We start from the raw sequence: 22,514 nt of genomic DNA, 5'->3' as shown, positions 1-22,514 counted from the left end.
ATTCAGTTTCTGAAGACGGCAAATCTGACACTGAAAAAGCACATGAAATGTAGATATTACTGAAACTAAAATATAGAAGTGAATGCCTTTTGTACCAAAGGAGAGCATCATACAGTAGGTGACTGCTAAACATTTTAAATAAAATGTATACTTTTAGATCACTTCTCGGCCTTTTGGCTAAGATCAAGTGTAATGTATACTTTTAGAAGTGTGTCCTGATATGCTAAATAGATCAGAAAGCCAGATAAGGCAGGGAAAGGGGCTAAACCAGCAACAGAGCTGTAAATACGAATATTAAGGATAATGCCTCAAAGTGGATAAAATTTGGATGATGTCAGTTTAAAACAGTTTGCAAAAGCAAAATCAGAATGCCCAAGCAACCACAAAAGACAAAACAAAGAGGCTCCTGAAACAAACACGTGTAGCTTTCTCACCATTGGGTATAGAAAAACAAGGGTCCACGAATCCCAAACTATTCTACAAACACTGGGAAAGACTCCACTATACTCATGGTATGCACTTGCCAGACTTTGTTTCATGAACTTAATAGGACATAAAGGTATGATATCAGAAGACTAAAAACAAAATATGCCTTTAAAATCCACTTGGCATTGTTTCTGCTCCAGTAGACCGGGGGAGGGGGGGTTAGGCAAAGAAGATGAAAAGCAGACTCTGGCAACCCACAATGACACCAAACAATAGCCATGTTAATGTTTCAACATAGCCCCAGTGAAGAATTAAATGGAAAGCTTGGGTTGGAAAATGATAGTGCAGCAGAAGAATCCATTTTTGTGCCAACCTTAGTTTAGACTCCAAGTCATGGCTTGAGCGTCCAAAAAAGCAACAAGCAAATCACAGTGCAGACTAGTTTATCTGCCTTTGCTTTCTGTCTGCACAGGCTTGTAAATTCAGTTTGTTTCATACTTCATGGTACTGCGCCCTCTGTATAGTGTGGCAGTAATGCGCCGTCTATTCAGAGATCACATGGAACCATGCTTCATGAATCCACCTCAAAATATCTCACGGAAGAAGTGATTCCAAACAACTCTTATTACAGTAATAAAGATATGTTATATTTTTAAAATGCTCTTACGGGTTGAGAATGTTGATTATTGCATGGTATTAATATGTGTTCTGAATGTACTGTTGAATATATCGTTCAGAATAATAAAAAACACTTATTTAATTAAAAATGAATCCACCTCAAAACAGGTTTTCTGATTCCTGTATATCAGACCACTGCAAACCATAACTTGTCAGATGAGGCACTACATTAAAGTTAAACTTTCTTTTTTGGTATTTTTTTGGTATTTTTCATATATGCATGTATGTGTATGAATGTTTGTGCACCTGGAAGATATGGTAACCTCTGATGACTGACTGTGTGTGCATATGGAACTCATGGCCTTACAGGCTGTGGCTGGTTGGCTCAGACTGAGCCGGTTGAAACTAAACCCAGCAAAGACGGAGGCCCTGGGTCTGAGTCGGATCGGTTCAGGGCTGGGGCTCCCTCTCCCAACCTTCGATGGGGTACCTCTGGTGCCAGCGTCGGAGGTTAGGAGTTTGGGTGTGCTCCTGGATTCCTCCTTAACGATGGAAGCCCAGGTGGCAGCCACTGCCAGGTCGGCCTTTTACCACCTTCGGCTGACTCGGCAGTTGGTCCCTTTCCTTGACCGTGATGACCTGGCCACAGTGATCCACGTGACGGTCACCTCAAGGTTAGACTACAGTAACGCTCTCTATACGGGGCTGCCTTTGTCGCAAATCCGGAAGCTGCAGCTAGTGCAGAATGCAGCAGCCAGGCTGTTGATGGGCCTCTCTAGGCGGGAGCACATCCGGCCTGTGCTGAAAGCGCTGCACTGGCTGCCAATGGTGTACCAGATCCGCTTCAAAGTGCTGGTTCTTACCTTTAAAGCCCTATATATGGCCAGGGTCCAGCTTACCTAAGGGACCGCCTTTCCCCACATGTTCCCCCAAGGGCACTACAGTCGGGGAGTCAAAATCTCCTGGTAATTCCAGGCTCCAGGAATATCAAATTTGCTGTCACCAGGGCCAGGGCATTTTTGGTGTCGGCTCCTACCTGGTGGAACGAGCTCCCGGAGGAGATCCGGGCCCTGCGGGACCTTGCGCAGTTCCGCAGGGCCTGCAAGACGGAGCTCTTCCACCAGGCTTTTGAGTAGGAGCCGAAGCCACCACTATTCTATCATCGCTACCCCCCATTATCGCACCTCGACCACCAATTGTGTGGATATTAAATGGGGTGCAAGACGTCCCTGGATAAAGATGGGATGGTTGTGCTGCTAGGAGTTATGCTGTTGGCCTGGAATTAATAACTTTTACCAGACCCCCATCTTGCAGCTACTGATTCTGTGACATCTAGAGCACCGACACTTTAGTGTTTTGTATTGTATTGTTTTATTCTGTTTTTATCTGTTTTAACTTTGGCACTTGTGCATCTTTGTTAGCCACCCTGAACCTTCGGGGAGGGCGGGATATAAATCCAAAAAATAAATAAAAAATAAATAAAATGGCGACCTCTGATGACTGACCCCTACTGTGGGCCTAGAGGATATTCAGAGAGGTAACTGAATAAAGCCTTTCCCTGCCTCCTGCCTCTGGTATTTCAAGGAGGTCTCCCATCCAAGTACTTGCCAGAGTCAACCTGGCTTAGTTTCTGAGATCTGATGAGATTGGGCTTGCCTGGGCTGTCCAGGTCAAGGTGAAGTTTAACTTTCTTAATTATGTTTTGCTAGGATGTGTGAATTGAGCCTCTATAAATGAAAGATACCGTTCAATGAGGCAGCTTAATAAACCACAGCATAGATGAAAGCACTTCCAAAACGTAAAAAACAAAGAAGGGAAAAATGTTTACCACTTTTTAAATGTCTATGTTGGCCCTGCCTAGTATTTGGATGGGAGGTTTCCAAGGAATACCAAAATTGTGATGTGGAGGCAGGCAATGACAAACCACCGCTGAACAAGAAAACTCTATGGGGCTGCTACAAAACAGCTGCGACGGAACCACAAAACAAAAGGTTAATTGTACTAACTGCATCCATCCAAGGAAACTGACAAGACACACAGGAATGTTTTTATAAATGACCATGAAACAGCTATACTTAGGGGGCCCTGCTTACTTGCGTGTCATGCTGCTCTTAATAGGTTTGTGCCAAGCAGGTGTAGGTTGGTAGGCAAAGGACACCTAAAGACCCAAAATAATAGTAATAGTGAGCTGTAGCCCAGCTACCTCCATTTTGGGACTCCAAAGCCCTCTGCTCCTCCTTCACTGATATCCATCATGCACCAGAAAGCCTCCTTACACAATGTGCAAGTCACACATGCTCCACGGAAGCATACATGCTGTATCCTCTAATGTCCTCAATACAATACCATGGGAAACACGTAAGCTACACTTTAAAAACAAGCTTATATGTTTGAATTGTCTGTACACAACCTACAAGGTAGTGTCTCAGGAAGCAGCTGATGCTAGAGGCCCGTAACTCAAAAGGCCGAACCCAAGTTGTGGCATGCCACTAACCGAGGCATCACTGGGGCCTTCACAGCCACTCCCACAACAAGAAAAAATGTATCAGCCTGCACCAGAGGTGATGTGCATGGCATCTGAGGCATAGAGTCCTGCCAGTCAGTCACTGAGCAGAGGGCCCAAGAGGATGCTCTGGCTGCAGCTGGCAAGAGGCAATGTTCTCTCCATGGCTTCTACTCTCACAGAGTATCTGGAAAAGGGGACATTTACCACAATTTTCAAATGACAATTTAAGGGGCAATTCAATACTAAGAACCTATGGAGGGACAGAGGACAGAGGAATAAGGTAACTTTCTCACATCTCAGGACTGGAAAGGAGAGTGGGCACTAGCATGCTGGCCCAACATCCCTTGGCTCGTGAACATGGCATCTACGTGTGGAGAAGTATTCATGTATACAGCTACACTGCCTTCTGAATGTTGGTGATCAAAGGAAAGGGCCATACACAGAAACACTTTATTCACACATTCTCAGCGTGTGATCATGCAGAGGTATGGCCAGCACAGTCGTGCTGCTTATCCTCCCCACGCATTCAGTCAACATGTGTGTATGTGGGGGGATAATCTGTTCGGGGCTCTTGTACCAAAGACAATACAAAAGTTTCCGTATTGGTTCATTCCATTTCTCTCCATTTCTCTCTCTCTCTGGCTCTATCCTTCTCCCTCCCTCCCTCCCCAGAGGGGAAGGGGGGGAGCCCTCAGCCAATCAAGGGAAGAAAGGCTTGGCTTTTTTTCTCTACTCTGCAAAGCAGGAAATAGGAGAAACTGGGCAAAAGGAACTCCGATGCAGGTAGCAGGATAGGAGCCTTGCAGGGGCCGGATCCGGCGTATGTCTGATACCCCTGGCCCTAGACTATCCTCAGCTGAGAAATGCTGCCAGACACTTTAAATGTTGAATGTCCCTGGCAGTCCTTGCCACCTCCAGTAAATGTACATCAGGTAGCAGAGTTGGAAAATACCTGGCTGGCCCAAAATGGTCATTTCAAGTCAAGAGTAGATAGCCCTGCAGTAGATTGACCACTTGTCCAACATTGTATAAAGCAGATCATTATATCTAGGATAAGATGGATAAAACAGCCATCATCGCATTACTTCAGGTTTCTTCAGGTTCAGACAGCATTCAATACCTCTCTTGTCACTAGGGTCAAGGGTTTAGGAAGTCTGTCAAGTCAGCCTTCTTTCTAACGAAGAGGATTTAAAACAAACTTTTTGATAATATTAGTGAACAGACAAGACTGCAACATTAGAGCAAAACCACAATGGAAATCTGTGATTAGATCTCATATCATTTACTCTAAAAAGCAGCTGCAGGGAGCTTCAGATAACAGCAAACTACTAGAACACAGGGGCAGGGTGGATTAATGCCTTCCTTGTGCTATTTTATTACAACTATTGCCCAAGGTTGCAAACAGGCCCATAGCTACAGTGGGGCATCTCGGGACTGTCCCCCCCACTTACCATCCAGGCCTCCTGACTTTTTTTTTTTTTGACAAGCTGTCACCCTGCCCTGCAAGTGCCAGCAAGCCCAGCAGCTGGTAGAGGTAGCCCTGTGGATAGGGCATGGCTGTGCTGGGGGCTGGGCAGAGAGCACCACCACTGCCACAACCAAGGAGCTCATCATACTCACAGCCCCCTGGTTATCTCGGCCCCACAGTAGGGAAGGCCAATGAAGCAAAAATCCTAGAGAGGCCACCAGGAAAGCAGGGTGGGGAGGCCACTTCCTTCCTGCCTTGAGTGTGCAGGTGCAGAATTGGCCTTTCTTATTCTCACGTGTGCAAAGTAGCATCAGCTTCTCCCTCCCGGGTGAGTCAAGGGCTGTCCCAGGGCTAGCTGGCTCATGGGGGGGTGGGGTGCAGGGGTGCCCCTGACTTATTTAAATGCCTCCTGAAGGAAAAAATCCTGGCTATGCCTCTGGTTGCAAATAGTCCTAGCAGGAAAAGACAACAAAATGGTCACCTTCTTCCCCTGCTGGAACTTGTAACACTCGGGAGATAGGCAATTTTGAGTGGAAGAACAGCACCAATGGAAAAAGCTCTCCTTCCCCAGCACAGCAAGGAAAAGGGGACAGCAATAATGTAGGCCACTTCAGACCCCCATTAGGGAGAAAGTGGGGTATAGGTATTTAAATACATAAAAGCCTCCAATATAACACTGCAGCTTTGTCCTTAGTATAAGGGCATATAAGAGACAAGACAGTTTATGTGGATCCAAGGCTCAAAATTTAGCCAGTGTGGGATAGTGGTTGAAATGTCAAAATAGGAACTGGGACTCAGGTTTAAAACCCCACTTTGCCATGGAGGCATGCTGGGTGACCTTGGCCTAGTCGCACATTCTCAGCCTCACCTAGCTCACATGGTTGTTCTAAGGATAAAATAAAAGACAGAGGGTGCGTTCAGACGGGGCGTTTCTGCCGGCATAAACTGTACCGGTTGGAACCGGTGCAGTTTATGCCGGCAGAAACGCGATCACACTTACCTCCCTCACAGCGGAACCCATCGCAATACGCCCGTCCACACTCGTCTTCGGTTTGGGGTTTTTTTACTTAGTTTGCGCATGCGCATAGGAATCCATCCATAGAATGGCGATCTTCGCGCATGCGCATAAAACCCTGTCATACATTTAAACTTTAAAGGTAAGGACTTACCTTTAAAGTTTAAAGAGCACAGTAGCCTCATGGAGGTCCCGGACGCCTCCGAAACGCTACAGTAAGGCCCTTTTCTTTTCTTTTTTATACAAACGGCAGGGCGAAGCTTTGCCCAAGTGCATATCGCCGTCCTTTTTTTTAAAATGGCGGGCGAAAATCGGAAGCCTCAGGCTTCCAAACGGAAGTAGCTGTGCAACGGTGGAGAGCGATCAGACAGCGAGGTACAACATTTACAACTGTTGCACTCAGGATACCACCACTGGGGGACCTAGTGGCAGAGTGCAAGAGTGTAAAGGGCTTTACACCGGTTAGGGACAGGAGGCAGATGTTCGCCGTCTGAACGCCGGTAAGTACAACGATTGCAACCGGCACCTATACCGATGTAAAGCCCCCGTCTGAACGCACCCAGAATGTTGTACGTCACTTTGGGTCCCCCACTAGAGAGATAAGTGGAGTATAAATGAAGTAAAATAAAAAATATAACTCAAGAAACCAAAAAGCCCAACGAACATGTGCTGAGGGGTTTATTGGCTTTATTTGACACTGTTCCCTGCACCACTGCTAAAGAGGTGAAAGATGATTCAACATTCTGGTTTCCTGCCCAACAAAAAATACACAAGATAATCTCAGTAACGGAAAGGTACAGTGAAAAGCACGCTCTTCCATAGTTTTCTTCTGTGTCTTCATGCATATGCCATTCTTCAAAAGCTATGATGACAGCAGAACGAGACACTGATCCATTACCATCTTTAACATAAATTTTTTGGATATTAGTGCATTAAACAGCCAATCTGAGACTGATTACAAGATCCCTGGGGACCCTTTGATCATGGGGCAATGATTCATTTTAGTGTATAGCTGTATTTGGAAGGCTCTTCTGCAGAAAGTCTACAACACCACAGTTGTATCCAAACATACTTCTAAAACAAATACAGTGTCAGTTTTTTAAAATGTAACTGCCCATCACTGAGAAGCAACAATTTGCTACCACATCTGAAAATGCATCAGATATTAAATCTTGCTCTTTTTTCTTCCAACTCCATATCCAAAATGGAAAACTGTGTGCCTTTTACAAAGGAACTTTTCTGATCCAGGAAAACTACCCTTAGCACACAGACCAAGGATAGAAACCCCTCTTTAAGAACTTACCTTTGGGGGGAGTGGTAGGTCTTAATACACTAAAATGATCAGCGTGCATACTAAAAATACTTGGCTTCATCCTAATATTTATTTATTAAATTTTTACCCCGCCCTCCCACCGAAGCAGCTCAGGGCGGCTTGCAAACAATTTAAAAACATACAGTTAAAACCAACAATTACACATATAAATACAATTCCATAAAATCCCAGCTAATACATCCTGTGATAAAGTGCTAGTGCGACACCACTGGCACAGCCAGTTCTTATTGGAACACTTGGCGGAATAGCTCCGTTTTAACTGCTCTATGGAACCGCTGGAGGTCCCGTCGAGCTCTGATCTCCTGATATACCAAGGCTTACAACCCTTAACAGGTTTCCACATAAGTGTTAGTTATTAGATGCCAATGTAAACACTCAAGCACATATCTGAGTGTGACAACTTCTATCCTTGTTTTCTTCTTCCCCATAGGATGCATCTTTAGATGCATGGCCAAATGCCCATCTAGTTACATGTAAATAATTTTTGTAACTACAACTGCAGCTAGATCAGTTAGCAGTGCTTTCAGTACACACACACACACACCAACAAACTGAACACAGCAAACCACTACAGCAATACCTGCTAGGTATTGCTACATCAACACACTGAGATACAGAAACTGTAGAGCTTTGTACCAGTTAGCTTCTCTCCCTTGAAGTATGCTTTCCTAACATCCTATATTTCCAATTTAAAGCTACTGTTTAGATCACTTACAGGGATCTAACTGTCTGGATACTGTTTAAGTCAATGTGATTTCAACTTCCCTCATAATCTGCTTGATTTGAACTGACAGAGTTAATTACACTATCCTGGAATAGCATCATTCCCTATTTCTTAACTGAAAAGAATGTAATGCCAGTAACAATAATTACCCAAATTAAACTTAAATAACTCCATATAAATGAACATAGCCTAACTCAATCAGGACACAGTATTTTGTTCCAAGACACTGAAAGGCTGGACAACACTTCCAATTACCATGTCAGATTAGACAGGGAAGCCATTGAAATTCATAATCATAAACACAATTTCAACAGAAAGAAGAGAGTTTAAAAATAAATAGGGCATGGTTTCCTGTCCTGAAAAACACAAAAGGCTCTACATCTGACAATAGCACTACAGATAAGAGTAGAATTTCAACAGCCAATCCACATACAAAAGAACCTCCTCAGGAAACAATCCATATACAAAAGAACCTCCTCAGGAAAGCTCCTCCATTATCATGTTCATAGCTTGGGGAACTCCTACAAGGTAATGACTCAGCCCTACCCCACCTTCTAGAGAAGATATAAATTACCTGCCTACCATTTTCTTCTCACCTTGACACAGAGAGTACTCCATCTTTCTGTGTTATACCTCTGAGAATGCCAGTCACATTTACTGGCAAAACGTCTGGTTCTACAATGCCAAAACCACGGCCACACAACCCAGAAAATCTACAGCAACTAATATATATTATGTTTGATAGAGTAGATTTCAATTATGATAGAAGTAGTGTTACATACATGGGTTTCCTCAATATTATAAGCTTTCCTGGGGCACGAAGAAAATTAATCATGATTCCAGTGCTTCAAAGAGGATCATTCAGAGAACTTTGATTGCAAGAGATATAGGAAACTGCTACAAGCAAATCTTATGTACACAGCCTATTCCTGACTAACCAAAGAACACTGGCTTTGCTAGTTTGTTTGTAAAGTGAATCAGAAGAGTAGCTAGTTTTTAGCAGTGAAAATGATTAAGGTGGTTCATGAAAAGCATTTTGGATGTACAAGGCAGAAATACTTAATCACAAGGAAAGGACGGATACTTGTAGCCAAACTGAATTGATATTTTGTGTACTATATTCATCAACACAGGGGTTATTTGAGCATAGTTATTACACTACAAATGCTTTAATAAATTCAATCAACACAAGGGCAACAAAATGTATGGTAGGTAAATACCTTAATCTTTAAAGCACTATGTAAGTAACTCACAAATACAGATATACAGTCCAATCAATTTATGCAATGACTGTTTTCTATAAATAAATATGGTTATTTCAGCCTTGAGTGGAAAGTAGCATCAAACATCTAGGTGCCACCATCAGCTTTCTAGATAGTCACAGTCCTAAGATTTTTTTTCAGCTCCAGGTATGTTACTACTGGCACTACCATCAGAAAAAGTTTAATATAGCGGATCCGGTTCCAGTTTTGTCAAGAGCGGTCGCAGGCTACCTCTGCTCTTCAATCGCTACTTTCCTTCAGCTTTCTAGGGGATTCCATACACCCTTAGAGGATTCTCCCGGAGGGAGAAACTGAAAGCAAAAAGTTCGTCTCACCAACCCATGAGAGAATGGCAATTTTCTGGGAAAACTGAGGTTGTTTCAATGCAGGAAGCTGACAAGGAACGCCCGACTAGATGCCGAGTGTAAGACAAGCCCTTCAGGACTGAAAGAGATACCAATGCAGAAACACCAATGAAGCTAAGTGTTGCAAAAAAAATTAATATCCTCTGGAGGGACAGTTTAACGAAATATAGGACCTTCTACTTCGAATTCTACCCCTAGAAATTTAAAATAAAGAAACAGGTTTCCCTTTAAGGTGGCCATTAGTGGGATGAGACAGCAATATTAGAAGGAGACGTTAAGGGGGTAAAGAAAGGAAAAGTGACTAACACTCATAAAATAATCAGAACTTAGAAATACTACAGCTCTCTTTTCTTGGATTTTGTACTTGCTTTTCTAGACAAATGCCAGGGGATTGCCAGAGGGAGAAAGCACAAGGACATGGGAGGCCGCGGAGACATGGGGAGGAGAGAGGCGTGAATGCACAGAAGCTGTGAAAGGAGACGTGGAAGATCAAAGAACAAGGAAAAAGGTGTGACTACGAGGAGTGAAAGAGAGACTGTAAACAAAAGAGACAGGAAAAAGAGAGAAAAAGAACTGGACAGGAACTATAATAGGATAAGACAGGACTTTAATGAACGAAACATAGAACGGGACTGTATTTAAAGAGACACATTACAAGAGTTTCAAACTGAACAGCTTTCTTAGTAAATAAGATAAACAACATAAGTTATAGAGCCTATAATTTAGGTTTCAAACCAGGGATCCTAGGGCAAAAAGAGAAGTTACTACCTAAGCTAGTAGTCAGTGAACAAAATTTTGCTAGGAAAGGTTAGTAAATGGCGTCTGGTACAAGTGGATCTAGTAGTATTAGGAAAGCATCCCTAACCTCCCCAGGTCAACCAAATTCTCAAACACGACTTAATACCATGAGTTTGGCCCAAATGACAACCAAAGATCTAAAAGCCATCATACCAGAATGCACAGCACAGACCATCAAAACCACAGTGGAGACAACCCTACCTGAGTTAATTAGGAAAGAGACAAAGCCTATCCAAACCAAGATGGAACAAATGATTAAAAAGGAAATAGAACCAATGAAATAAAAAATAGAAGATATAGCCAAACAGATTTCAACAGAAACTGAAGATATAAAGAAACAGATATCAGAAAATAAACAAGAGATAATGAAAATTTTACTAGCTCATAGCAATACATAAGATAAACTACAAGAGCCATACCAAGAGGTACAAGAACTAAATCAAAAAGTAGAAAAAATGGAGACATCTCTGATGAATTTGGAAATGGACAAAGCCTCATTAGTTTTAAGATGTCAAAATATCCCTGAATCAATAGAGAAAACCTTAAAAGAAGATATTATACAGTGTATAACAGACCATTTGAAAATAGGAAGCCCGGAGCAACTAGAATGGGAAATAGATACAATCTATAGGAAAAATACATTTTATGCAAGGAAAAATAAAACACCCAGGGAGGTGCCTATTAAATTTAACAGACGAGTTATGAGATATAAGATTCCATAAGCCTCAAATGATACCAAAGTTATAACACAATGAGATAAAAATACTAAAAGATATACCTCTAAGAGTTAGAGAGAAGAGACAGAGCTATACAGTTTTAACTAAACTGCTACAACTGAATGGAATAACATACAAATGGCTATTCCCAGAATGAATACTATTTAATTACGAGGGAAGAAGACATAAGATCGATTCAATATTCAAAGTAAAAGATTTATTGAAAAGGTATGGCGAAAACCTAGGGTGGCAAGAAGAAGAGGAGGAAGAGAGTGAACTGGAAGATGAAAATAACAACCCAAAAACAAGCTAAAAAACAAAAGATCAAAGGCAAGAAAAGACCAAACTACACACCCTCACAAATCTTAACAAGATATCAATACAGAGGGAATATAAAAAAGACTTCAACCAAAAATGGAAGTAAGAAATAAACTAAAGATATTATCGGTTAATGTTAATGGCCTTAATGGCCCACAAAAAAGGAAAAGGATTTTTCACCAAATAAACTTAAACCCGATATAACTTGCATACAAGAGACCCACATAAAGATGACAAATATTTATTTTCGAAAAAAACTGGCAAAGTTTTTTTCTCAGCAGATCTGAAGAAGAAGAGGGGTGTAGCTATATATGCTAAAGAGAATCTATGCCCAGAACTAGTTTATACATCTAATGATGGAAGAATTGTTGCAATTTCTGTTAAGACAACCAAAAAAAAGACTTTAATCGTAAATATATATATGTGCTCCCAACCAAAATCAAGATACTTTCTTTAAATCACTCCAAGAAACATTGACAAACCAAAGTTTTGAGGAAATATGCATCGTAGGGGACTACAATGCAGTATATGACTCAGTAATAGATAGGAAGAAACAACGTAAAAATAAAAAATCTGGAAATAATGCATCAAAAACTTTCCTTAAACTAGCTGAAGAACAAAACTTAATAGATGCCTGGAGAGTTAGAAACCCTAATACAAGAGCCTATACTTATTACTTTTCCTGACAAAATTCATGGTAATGGATAGACATGGCCTGGATTTCTACAGCTATGGTTAAAGATATAATAGAAATGGAGATATTGCCCAACACATTTGCTGACCATAATCCAATACTGTTAACACTACAGGTAATACCTAAAAAGAATAGGTGGTCGATGAATAAAAATTTACTATAAGATGAGCAATTTATCAAGGAAAACTAAAGTAGAGATTCAAGAATTCTTCAAAATAAATATACAACCAGAAACTCCAATAGATATAGTTTTCCTAAGAGGATGGTGTATCAACCAAGATGCATGGAAGAAAAAACAGAAAGCTGCGCAATATACTAACTTGGAAAAACAAATTAAAAAAGAAGAAGGAAAAATGAAGGGAAATCTAGATCACAAAGGAATAAAGTTAAAGTTAAATCTATTATAATATCAACTCAACTTAATACTAACACAAGAAATTGCCAAAAGGATAGAATATACCAAGCAGTTCTATTCCAAAAATGCAAATAAACCCTCTCACTGGTTGGCCTATAAATTAAGAAATGAAACGGGGGGGAAGATAATTAAAGCGCTAAGAAATGAAAAAGAAGAAGAAAAATATAACTTACAATAAAAAATATAACAGAACATTTTTATAAAAAATTATATGAACAAAATGTGATAAGTACGTAGTGTATAAAAGATTTTCTGCATAAATATAATACAAAAAAGTTTGATGATCAAAAAAAGAAAATACTGAATGAAAACTTTACAATGTGTGAGATATGAGAAGCAATAAAAAAACAAAAAAGAAATAAAACACCGGGCCCAGATGGTTTCCCAGCTGAAATATACCAAACTTTTGAAGAACAAATATCATTGCCGTTAAAAGACTTACTACAAAATATAAGAACACAAAAACTTCCTGATTCGTGGAACCATGCCTTGATCACACTAATTCATAAACCGAACCCTGATGAAAAAGAGATAAGAAATTATAGACCTATATCTCTGTTGAGCGCAGATTATAAACTATTCGTATCAATTATACCTTCCAGATTGAACGGAGTATTGGTACAAAACAAGATCAGGCAGGATTCTTACCGAGAAGACAAATAAAAAATAACGTCCGAATCATCCTTAATGCAGATTGGAAAGACTTTAAGGATTACCTGGAGAAATACTGGGATGTAAAAAACAATCTATTTTGCTTTGACAATTATTAAGGATGGAAGGACACTTAGATTAAATTTAAACATATATGGATCAATAGATAAAAAGATAAGTTACCTGAAAGAATTATGTTGTTAAAGAATTGGAAAAGGAGAAATAATTCAAGAATGTAACAGAGGTTTGAGCACTGTGGGAAGTCAGAGGGGGGGGATATATTTGGATAAAAGGATATGAACAATTTGTTATATGATGTATAATTTTACTTATTATATCCTAATAAAATTGTTTTTTAAAGAAAAAGAATATTATGAATTACATCCAGAAAAACAAATGGCCTTAATGTTTCTTGATACTGAAAAAGCATTTGATAATGTAAGCTGGGAATTTTTATTACAAAAACTAATTACATGGGACTATGGCTCCCAGCTTTACTCAAGTACCAAAGCAATATACACTGAACAGTGGGCAAAAGTAATTGTCAATGGAGCTATGACCTCAAACATCAGGATACAAAAGGGTACAAGACAAGGTTGCCCACTATCTCCACTGTTATTTATATTTGTGCTAGAAACGTTAAATGATTTAGTGAGAGAAAGTGAACAGGTTGAAGGATTAAAGGTCAGAGAAGAATTCAAATTACAAACGTTTGCGGATGATTTGGTATTTATACTGGAAGATCCAATTACCTCAATGCCATACCTTATGAACATAATCCAAGAATATGGCCGAGTAGCAGGACTAAAAATCAACTATAAAAATACAACCATCATAACTAAAAACTGCACCCAGAAGGAAAGAGATCAAATACAAAAAATATTTTACGACGGAAATAGCTAAAAAAAGTGAAATATCTAGGTATTGTGATATCCAACAGAAATAATACTCTGATAGAAGATAACTACATAAAATTATTGAACGATATTAAGAGAGACTTCCAGAAATGGAAAGAGTTAAACTTGTCACTTACAGGAAAAATCGCTACAATAAAAATGAATATCCTCCCTAGATTCCTCTTCTTAGCACAAAACATACCAATTTTGAGAAACCAAAATATTTTTAGACAAACTATGTAGAAGATTTGTATGGCACAATAAACCAGCTTGTATACAATGGAAGATTCTTCAAGATAAGAAAGAAAGAGGAGGTCTGGGAATACCTAACTGGAACTTATATTATAAAGCAGCGGCCATGGGATGGGTTAAACACTGGTTGACATTAGAAAAGAGAAGACTTAAGTTTAGAAGGTCATAATCTAGCTATGGGATGGCACGTGTACATTTGGTAAAGAAAAGAAAAAATACATAGTAACTTTCAACAACATACTGTACACGGTGCCTTAATAAAGTTATGGCAGGAAATAAAAGGATATTATAATAATATACCCAAATGGGTATCCCCATTGGAAGCCTTCATAAAACCTACATTACTTTCAAAAGAAAAAACAGAGACCTATGAAACGCTACTAGATAAGAACAATACTTTGAAAACTCAGGAAGAACTAAATATGATAAATATTTAATTGACCTGGTGGGGAAACAATTAAACTCTAGATATAATAAAGACAAAAAGACTGGTTGGCAAGAAACAAAAACTGACAGACAAAATTTGGTTGTCCTCTAGCGATAAAATGATACAGAAGTTATATAATTTATTTCTCTAGGATTATTTACAAGATGAAGTAGTAAAAGCCCCAATGATTTCATGGATGCAAGATTTAGGTCATAATATAGATGACTGGTCCAAAATATGGAAAGCCATAAAATTCATGAGAGCAATCTTATATGGCACTGGTCACCAGAAAGAATAGCTAAATGTTATACAAATATGTCTAAAAACTGTTGGAAGTGTAAGCACAGTGTAGGAACTTTCTATCATATGTGGTGGAGGTGCCATATAACTCTAAACTATTGGTGCAAAGTGTATAAAATAATCTATGAAATAGTGAACATAGAATTACCACATATACCAGAAGTCTTTTTGTTAAATATACTACCAGACAAGGTTAAAAAAACTGATAAATATGTAATAACATATATATTAACAGCAGTGCATATTATGTTTGCAAAATATTGCAAATCGGAAATACCCTCCAAAGAAGACATAATATCTAGATTGTTGGATAGAGTGGAGATGGACAAATTGTCAATAATACTACAAGGGAAAGATGATGACCTGTTTAGAGAAAGATGGAACAGATTATATACCTGGTTAGGTAAAAAAATAATGTGATAGACTCGCTGTATGTAATTTTAATATTGTACCAGATATACCTGTTTATGATAAAGTTAAAATCATAATTTTTTTTTAAGTTTAGTATAGCCATAACAGGGATCCCCAACATGGCACATATGGGCACCATAGTGCCCCCCTGATACCTTTCCCGGTGCCTACCAAGTTCTTTATAAAGTGGGAATGAGTAGTTTAAAAAACCCATTGTTGCAGTAGCAGCTGCCATCCCAGCACAAGGATCTTCACTGTGTGACTGAAAGTGAGTGGTGTGTCTGCAAGAAAATGTTTTTAAACAATATGTTCACTTTAAAAAGCATACCATTAAGCAGAGCTTCTACCTGAAATGCTGAACAGTTACTATAAGAGCTAAGCATAACTTCACTCCATGACATTTTGTAGTTGGCTCTGAGGCAGCTATTTTGTAGTTGTCAGAATTCTGTGTGTGACACCGTGTGTCAGAATTCCAGATGTTCCACTGGCTCAAAAAGGTTGGAGATCCCAAGCTATAGCCATCTTTCACATCACTGACTATGATACCATCTGAGGGTTGTTGGGGCACTTTCATAGGTCCATTCCATACATTAACTTGTTCCTATATGGAAAGCTCTTAGCTAAATGCAATGCAGTGCAATCCTTTCCTAGGCTTTTTTCACCACACACATATACTGGAAAGCTAAAACTGGCTAGCATGATTATTACACGTTATGATTTACAAGCAGTTGCCATGTCAGCTCCTACCCTAAGGTGGTACTGGGGCAGCCAACTGAGGAAGTAAACCTGTGAATAGTAATACAACAGCTGAAGTGATGGAGAAAGCAAAGTAGGGAAGTCAAGGATGGTTCTTCATAGGTGAGGCACATAACAGGCAGCAAAAATGACAGTTATCTTCCACACAAGACTAGAAGAATGACGCTGAAGAACTAGGCAGCTAATACAATGCTGAGAACTTCTTCATTACACTCTTTGACCTTCATTACACTCTTTGGGTTGCCAAGTGATAATGATGAAAATCGGCAGAGTTTCCCATCCAAGGTCTAGGCCTAGAAACCCCTTTAATTCCCTTGACTGCCCATCTTCATGCAGCTAATAGCGCATAATCTCTGTTCAACACCCCTATGTGTGGATTCACCCCATTTCTACATTTGCTGTCCTTGGCAGCTCCTTTCTTCATCTTCATCCACTGCTTCCACAGGTTCCTGAATTCTAGTCACCACGTATCTGGCACTACTTCTTCCACTATCCTCTCTCTCTACCAGGCTTCTCAGTACTTCTGTTCCCCACCCTTCTCCCCAGAGAATAAAGCTTCTCTTGACTTTAAGTCCTGTGTGACTTCTGAAGAGCCCACTCTCCAATCAAACCACTTGCCTCAATTCCCGCCTTTTCTGTGCCTTCCTCAAGTTCATCTACCTTTTCTTCAGATCCCTTTCTTTCTTTCAAGTTTACCCCTCTTTAGCTGCATTTAGATGGCAAACTTAACTGCAATTACATTAGAATCTGTATGAACCTGGCTTGTCTCTACACTCATGTGTGTTTTTATTGCTTCTCTCTCCCTCCCTCCTGGAGAATGCAAGTTCCCAGAGTAAGCAAGTTTTATATCCACTAGATAAGACTCCAAACCAAAATTTAATCCAAAAAAATCTAACATCATCTAGTTTCTAGCAAGGACCCCTTTATGATGCTCCATGCGTCTGGGAGTGCTCCTAGACACCTCCTTAACAATGGAGGCCCAGGAAGCGTTTCGCCGCTTGAACGCATCCCGTCTCGCTCTGATGGAGACGCGCCGAGACCTGGCTGACGGGAGGGGTCCGAGTTTGTCCCAGACCTCCTCCTGGGGTCTCTGTAGGAGACCCCCCAGCCTGGGGAGCTGAGGAGAGCCTCTTCCAAGGTGACGGCCAAGGAATTAAGGCTCACCTTCTTCCCCAAAAGGTACCATCGCCACAGAGCCAGTATGGCACTCAGAGACAACTGCCGGAGCAAGCAATCACGATCAAACTTTTAAAATGCTTCCAAAAGATCTCCAAGGCTCCAAACTGTGAGTTAAGCAAAGCTCAGGTGAAAAAAGCAAACTGAACCTTGGTAGTAATTGGAAGCGCCTAAGTTTGAAGCATTGGGGGAGAGGAATTCAAGCACCCCCCCTCTTTGGAGTAAACTTTAAAAGCGGGTTTAAATCGGAAATAAAAATACTTTGAGCTAAAATAAACGCATAAGAAGTTAAGCGAAAGCAAAAACTGCTAAAGTATACAAAGCGGACTAAATCGCATAACTTTTGTCTTGTTTTGGAAAACTTACTTCTTGTTGATATTATGGCTGGGAGAGGACGGAGGGCATCAGAGAAAAAACTGGTGACCGGAAACAACATACCAACTACTCCCTCCCAGAACCAGGAAGTGACTACAGACTTCTCTTCACTGTTAGCAAATGCACTGCACCCTCTAATGGATCAGATGACTAACCTCAACACTAAGCTGGACAATGTCCAAAAACAACTGAATCAAATGGATAAAAGAACCTCAGCAACTGAGAAAACGTTGAAAAAGATGGAAAAACAGACAGAGCATTAACAAAATAGTGGATGAAGCAGAGAAGGAAAGATCCTCCAATAAAATGCAACTAATACAGCTCCAGCTGGAAAGATCCATGTACATTCTACATTTCCATGGGATCCCCGAAGAGAAGAACGAGGATTTAAAAGAACTTTTGGCGGTTGCCTTGGCCCCATTAATAGATTATAAACAAGAGGATTTAATAAAAGAGATGGATGTGGCTTATAGGACTTATCCGGACTTTATAAGGAGAAACAAACTCCCAGGGAAAACCTATCTAAAATTCACGAAACGAGCTACCAGAGAACTGGTGCTAAAGTCACCAATGGGAAAACCCTTAAAAATCAAGAATAAAGATGTAAAAATTTTGAAAGACATCCCTTTTGAATGAGCTCCCAGAAGGGACGAGGGCCCTGCAGGACCTTTCACAGTTCTGCAGGGCTTGTAAAACGGAGCTCTTCCACCAGGCTTTTGGAGCCACCACCACTAATACCTCTACCGCCAACAATTGATACCTACATTGGCAGAACCCTGACCTGTTGGCCCCTTAAATACTGCCTGAGCCAATCACTCAAGACAGCCAAAGAAGGCCGAAGAACTGACCATAAAATGAGGAATGTTGCTAGCACTTTATTATGTCTGAGTTTTAACATTATATTTATATTAATTTGTGTGATTTTATGCTATTGTATTGTCAGAATTTTATTCTGTTTGTAAGCCACCCTGAGCCAGCCTAGGCCGGGAGGGCGGGATAAAAATCTAATAAATAAAATACAAATAAATAAATGATGGATGACTGCACATTTTAACCTGAATACACATCTGAAAGCTGCCCTTGACTCAGGAGTCCTCGTCCCTTGTTTTCTGTATATTTGAAATCCCATTCAGGTAGTTCACTATCACTTGTGAGAAGCTTTACTCTCAACCCATTTAGCTCCCTGACCAACTGAACATTCCACACCACCGGAGTAAATCAATGCCTGGTACATTACTACCACAAGTGTAACACAGATGGAACAACAATTTGCACATTGATTTTCTGGAGTAAGAGTCCACACTAATAAGGAGAAAGTACATTAAAGCTGTTTTTGTGGCTACGTGTGTGGCTAAAGCTCAGATTCCATGCCAGTAGTTCATGACAATTTCCCATACTGTGCACTGGTACAAGGACAATTTCACTGCTGTCTCACGACTGCCTTTGGCTAGGAGCTACCCTGAGCATCTTGCAGAGAGAGTTACGAGTTATTACTTGGGCTGCAATCTGTTGAGTTGTACATTACAGGGCTTGTTTTGACTCAGGTTCAGTTGTTCTATAGTTCTGAAAACATACTGTCATCTAAGAACAAGTGTGGTGTGGTGGCTGGAGCAGCCCTGCCCTAGCTTAAATCCCCACACAGCCATGGAACGTATTGGATGATTTTAATCAAATTGACCTCACAATGACGTTGTGAGGCTCAAAGAACAACCAGGCCATCTACTTAAACTCTAGGGTAAAAGCAAGGGATAAAGGTCAAATGAAGAACCCAATGGATAGAATAGGCTAAAAAAAAAATCCCATAACAATCCCACATAAAGCATTGTTAAAGACTAGTGTAACATCAGCAGTGTTAAACACAACAGCTCTTATGCAATGGGTCATTTCACATTCCCCATGTTCTCTATGCAAGTCCCGACCTTCTTTGGGGGACAGACTGACACAGAAAGGGATGCATAGACAAGTATGATCACAGGTAAGAGCAGCAACAGTAAGCAGCAGTCCACTGCAGGAAGTGGTCCTGACTGTATCCACAAGCACCCATGGGAGGGCACATCAAAGCAGCTGGGGGTTCACTGTGCAGACCTGCCCCCCCCCAAAAAAGTCATACATGAACGTGTCTGAAATGTTTGTTTTTGTCTTTAAAAGCAGTTACTAACCTGATCTCTCACACAAAAAGAAAGCTCATGTAACCAGATAGGCAAGGGGGGCACAAGACCAGCAGCCCCCTCCACCCATGCCGGTCCCAAGACGAGGCGCCCCATGTTCCTCTGAAGCCAGCGTCGGCCGGCAACCATAGTTTGTACAAGGCAGCCAAGCAGCCATACGAATGGAAGAGCAGGTCTTACAAGAGCTGGCTGCCGGGAAGAAGGCTGGCGCCGGTGCAGACGCGGCTGACGTTCGCTTTTCGCCTCCTAACTCCTTTCACCGATCCCGTCTCCTCTCCACTCGCAACAAGATTCCCAAACGGCGCAGCGAGCGGAAACAGGCGCTTACCACCCCGCAGACCGAAGCCTCCATACACAAACCTGTGACCTCGAAGGCTGCCTCTGCAGCAGGCACAACTGTGCGGGACCTAGTCCCACGCAGCACGGAGGAGTTCTGCCCCCGACCGTCCTCCCCCCTGAAACGGCCCAGGGCAAGGGAAGCCAAAGGCGAGGCTGAAAAGCAGATACCGAAGAAGGATGCCACGCCATCTCCACACCCCACAAAAGTTTATGAAGCAGCGCTGACAAAGGTAGATGCTGAAAGACCGTGCTCCCCTCTCTTGCTCTCAGTGGTTGCGCCCAGTGGCCGAGAGAGACTTTGCGGGCCTTTCATTCCAGGCCGGGGAGGGGGGGGGCGGTGGACGGATCGAGTGGAGACCGGAGCTACTCCTGACCCACCTGTGCCTTCGAATGAGTTCTCTTCCGCCCCCGCCCCCCATGTCTTTCAGATAGCAATCGCAGAAGTCTACATAACACAAGAGAGAAAGAAGCTCCCCTTTCTCTTTGCACTCTCGGCTCACCTTGGGCAGCTCGCGCAGCTGGTTGGCGTCCAGCAGGAGCTCTTCGAGGCTGCGGCTGTAGCGGTAGATTTCCTCAGGCACGGCGACCAGCGAGCAGTGGCGCTTGTCGATAGACTCCACATGACGGTTGCACCGCCACAGCGGGATGCAATGAAACATAGCCGCGCAGGCGGTGGCAGAGGCAGCCAAAACAACAGCCGCCCGCTTGCCGAAGCCGCGCGGGGCTCTGGCTGCCACTCGGAGCGGGAGCGGCGCGCGCAACCACAGCCTTCCAGACGTGCGTGCTCCCACCCTCCCCCCTCGCGCGGACTTTCTCGTCGACTCCTGCCTACCGGAGCTCCAGTAAAGCCACAGTGAATCGACGGGCGCGCGCAGGCGCGCGGGTTGCAAGCCCGCCCCCTAGCAACCCCCGCCGACGCCGGGTTCCCAAAGCGCGTCCCCACAGCTGCCTTGCCAGTCACCGCCCTCTCCGCCTCCTCCTCAGCCAGCCCGCAGCAGGAGCCAGCGTCCTCGCAGTCGCCTGGGACAGGAGGAAACTCTCGCTCCCTCGCCCGCCGCCCTTCTCTTCGGTCCCAGAAGGAAACCAGAAGCAACTCCTCCGCCAAAAACACAAGAAAGAAAAGCCCTTCGTCCTCTTCCTCCTCCTTTTATTGTCTCTGTCGTCAGCCCTGGACTTCAGGCGCGCAGCTCTCCTCTCGGCTCGGCCACCTTTTTTTCATTCCTGCGCCTAACCCGGAACGCTCGCTCCCTCCTCCCCTCCTTTCTTCCCCGCGGCGCTCTCGCTTGCTCCCTCTTTCCCAGCTGACATCATCATGCCCCTCCCCTTCTGCCTGTGGTATCTGACCCCCCGGTGGGGTGCGTGTGTTACACTGACCGGGGCGGGGGAAGGAAGCACCGAGAAAAGCCCGGGGGGGGGGGGGGAGGGCAGTGGTGGGGGGGGGGGGGAACGACTGTAGCCAGGGAAAGGGGCGGAAGAAAGAGTCTCTTCCAAGTTACTTCGGGAAGAGTCTGTTTACTGCCCCCCCCCCCTTGCTAACTCCTTGCAAATCAAAGTCCTCGGAAGTCAGTGCCACGCCTTCCGCAGGATTGCAGCCGGAGAGTTCTGAAGGAGGAGGAAGCTCGCTGTTTTCGCCTTGAGTTAAGAATGTCCAGAAAGAACCGAGACACGGCGGGTGTTTTCACCCGCGAACGTGTTACCCAGGTGGAGGTGGTCTCGCCCAAGTTGATAGCAGGTTTTAAACACAAAATATAAAACTTTTTTTAAAAAATAGGAGACATGTACACAGAAGTGGTTAAGACACTGAACTGCAGGCTGTGGAAGGTTGGTAGTTCAGCAGTTCAAGACCTGAGTTGCCGCATGACTCCCGTCGCTAGTTCCAGCTCCTGCCAACCTAGCAGTTCGAAAGCAAGACATTGCAAGTAGATAAATAGGTACCACTTCAGTGGGAAGGTAACAGCGTTCCGGCCACGTGACCATGGAAACGTCTTCGGACAGCGCTGGCTCTTCTGCTTTGAAACCACCGCAACCCTAGAGTCGGATTCGACTGGCTTTCGAGCAAGGGAACCTTTACTTTTACACAGAAGTAGGAGAGTACTGAACTTGAG

At 42.5% G+C, this 22,514-nt stretch overlaps 1 protein-coding gene across 1 annotated transcript in view; it reads right to left on the bottom strand.

Annotated features, from left to right (window-relative positions):
• The window catches only part of LRRC1 (leucine rich repeat containing 1), a 172,240-nt gene extending 150,587 nt beyond the window's left edge, over nucleotides 1–21,653 (bottom strand). Inside the window, exon 1 of the mRNA XM_015423981.1 lies at nucleotides 20,910–21,653. Within this exon, the coding sequence (XP_015279467.1) occupies nucleotides 20,910–21,068 (159 nt within the window). The 5' untranslated portion in view covers nucleotides 21,069–21,653. The remainder of the gene's footprint in view (nucleotides 1–20,909) is intronic.
• Between the last annotated feature and the right edge of the window lie 861 nt (nucleotides 21,654–22,514).

Source organism: Gekko japonicus, unplaced genomic scaffold, assembly GCF_001447785.1.
Source record: "Gekko japonicus isolate JY-2015 unplaced genomic scaffold, Gekko_japonicus_V1.1 scaffold391, whole genome shotgun sequence".
Classification (NCBI taxonomy): Eukaryota; Metazoa; Chordata; class Lepidosauria; order Squamata; family Gekkonidae; genus Gekko; species Gekko japonicus.
This window is presented reverse-complemented; position numbering and strand designations above follow the sequence as displayed.